Here is a 2,505-nt window from a genome sequence, read left to right as displayed (position 1 = left end):
GATTGCTAATTTATTAAGTATTAAAAATATTTTCTTAAAAATAGTATTATATAAATTCGCGAGGTAAGCACACTTTCTGCCCCATCTGCATTTCCATAGTAAAACTCTGCCTTAAAACTCCACCCCTGAAATCCCATCCTGCCTCAGTGAGCAGACACTCCTTTTGTGATTGGTTAAGTCAGAGGGAGGGGCCTTTGCTGTTTCAAGATGGCGGCCCCCAGGGGAGCAGCAGGCCATGTGGCCAACATGGCGGCTGCCAAGTCAAGCAGCTCAAAGTGGTGGCTGTCTACACTGTTCTTTGACAGAGCAAACCAAAACCCCTAAAAGATAGATGACCAACATTATATTGTAGACAAACAGAAATCTCATTAGCTGTTTATACCCTTTATAATTATCTTAAAGAATATCAATCAAATTTAAACTGGTTTTTGTACTAAAAAATTTTCAGTTGAGATCATAAAATTAATCCTCTTTTTTAAATCAGACCAATGAGTAACATATTTTGAATTCCTAATCATTTAAGAGAAAACACATTTTATTTTTTTCAAAAACAAGTTATACATTAGATATTTAATTTCTCCTGATTCAATTTGCACTTTAAACTTTCAGAGCTTATAAGTCAAATATTAGCAGTTCTTTGATTAACTACACTTTTATATTTTTAAGAATAAATATTAAAATCTAATAACTTTAAACATGTTTTTTCTGCACGGGGAAACTGAGAAGCGAACTTGTAGGTATTACAAAATGACTACTGGTGGAAAGCTGATTTCAAAGGAGCCACCTTTTGGCTGCTTGACCTTTTCTGGGAAGGTCAGCTAGCAAAAGGTGTAGCCATAGAAATGCAAATTAACATTCCTAAAGATGGCTGCTGGCGGGAATTGGATTACCTACATGCTAGGGGAAGGGCATGTCTAATCTTTCTTCTTTTTCTTCCTTCCTTCCTTTTTTCTTTCTTTCTTTCTTTCTTTCTTTCTTTCTTTCTTTCTTTCTTTCTTTCTTTCTTTCTTTCCTTTCGTTATTTTTACAGTCTTATTTTTGTGTACACATTTACTTAACAATCACTGAAGTTTTAGGCCAGTTCATGTAACTGAAGAGCCTTTACAAGTAGTTTATATTGTCTAGAACTAAGGTATGCTGAAAACCCAGTCTGGAGCAAAATGGGAAATAACATCTTTCTAAATATAGGTTTAGAAATTCTGACCCAGTAGGTTAAGATGTTACCCCTCTCTAGTAGCAGGGCTGAGGCATACCTGGCTGCCAGACCACCATTCACAGGAATAGCCAAGAAAAGAGGGTACAGACCACCAAAAACAAGTCCAACCAATCTACCTGGTGTTATGGTACAGGTTTCACAGTTCAAATCACCTGTATTCAATGGTAAACTTATAAAACCTTTGTAAGATACATTTACTGTCAAAAATGGGATCTCTGCCATTGGTAAACCAGCAGCTATATGAGCCTGTGTCACATTTAAGATGCCAAAAAAAGACTTTGCTATTAGGCCACAGTCAGCAGCATTAAGTCCAATGTATATTGATCCATGTTCAAGTAGATTCCTTCCTGCTTCTGAAAGTTGGTTAATTTTTCTGTTTATGATGTCAAATATGTGGTCTTCCTTGAAAGTATCATCTGATTCATGATTTTCCATCTTGAGCCTTATGCTTGCCTCCCAGCCGAAGGTTCTTGCTCTGGTCTTCCTCAGCCTTAAGGCTCACTGCAACCTGTGCTTTGCTAGCGCTGGCATAGCCATCTTTGCTGGCACATGACTCGGAGAGCAATATTTCATTCTTTTTATGGTTTAACTAGAAGCCTGGTGCACTAAATTCATGCACTGGAGGGGGGTTCCCTCAGCCCAGTCTTCCCCCTCTCAAAAACTGGGAGCCCTCAGATGAGGATACTGAGGCAAGGCTGGGGGAGTGACTGGCCCAAGTGGAGTAGCAGAGCCAGGCATCCTCCTCCAGTACGTCCCCCAAGCTGCAGCCACACTCCCCGCGTGGGTGTCCCTAAGGCCATGCTGACCTCTGTGACACAGAGGTGAACACCCAGGTCCCTGAAAGGGGAGGCCTGGCCCAGGCCCAGCAGCCTGAACTGCCTTCCTTGCCAACACCTGCGTCTTGGAAAAGCTGCTCCCGGGAGCATGCCTACCAACACTCCAAACCCACAAAGTTTTCTATTTTCTTTTCTTCAATGAGTCTCCTCTGCCGGCAGCCTCAGCCTCCCCCACCCCTGAATCCCCCATTTGGCTCTCTACCTCAGTCTCACCCACCCCTGAACCCCTTTCCTTGGCTACTTCAGTCTGAGAAAGGAGGATCCAAAAGAATTGAGCAGTCCAGCCCCACTCCGTCTTGCCCCGGGGAAGCCTGCCACCTAGTGGACACAGAGAAGATAGTCAAGGTAGCTGCCAGTGGCTGAGGAGGTGGGGCCCAGAGCTGGATCCTATCATCAGGGCTGGCGGGGATATACACCCACTTCCAGATTCTGGGCTAAGAGGACAGAGCCCAG

The 2,505-nt window shown here is 42.9% G+C and overlaps 1 protein-coding gene across 1 annotated transcript; it reads right to left on the bottom strand.

Annotated features, from left to right (window-relative positions):
- Positions 1 to 1,072: 1,072 nt before the first annotated feature.
- LOC118653549 (transmembrane protein 126A-like) lies at positions 1,073 to 1,657 on the bottom strand. Its single transcript, XM_036304203.1, has one exon. The coding sequence runs from the start codon at positions 1,649 to 1,651 to the stop codon at positions 1,073 to 1,075; it is 579 nt and encodes a 192-aa protein (XP_036160096.1). The 5' UTR covers positions 1,652 to 1,657.
- Positions 1,658 to 2,505: the final 848 nt, after the last annotated feature.

Source organism: Myotis myotis, unplaced genomic scaffold, assembly GCF_014108235.1.
Source record: "Myotis myotis isolate mMyoMyo1 unplaced genomic scaffold, mMyoMyo1.p scaffold_m19_p_4, whole genome shotgun sequence".
Classification (NCBI taxonomy): domain Eukaryota; kingdom Metazoa; phylum Chordata; class Mammalia; order Chiroptera; family Vespertilionidae; genus Myotis; species Myotis myotis.
This window is presented reverse-complemented; position numbering and strand designations above follow the sequence as displayed.

Coding starts and splice junctions, on each gene's coding strand:
- LOC118653549 (XM_036304203.1), bottom strand. CDS start 1,651: ATGGAAAATCATGAATCAGATGATACTTTCAAGGAAGACCACATATTT.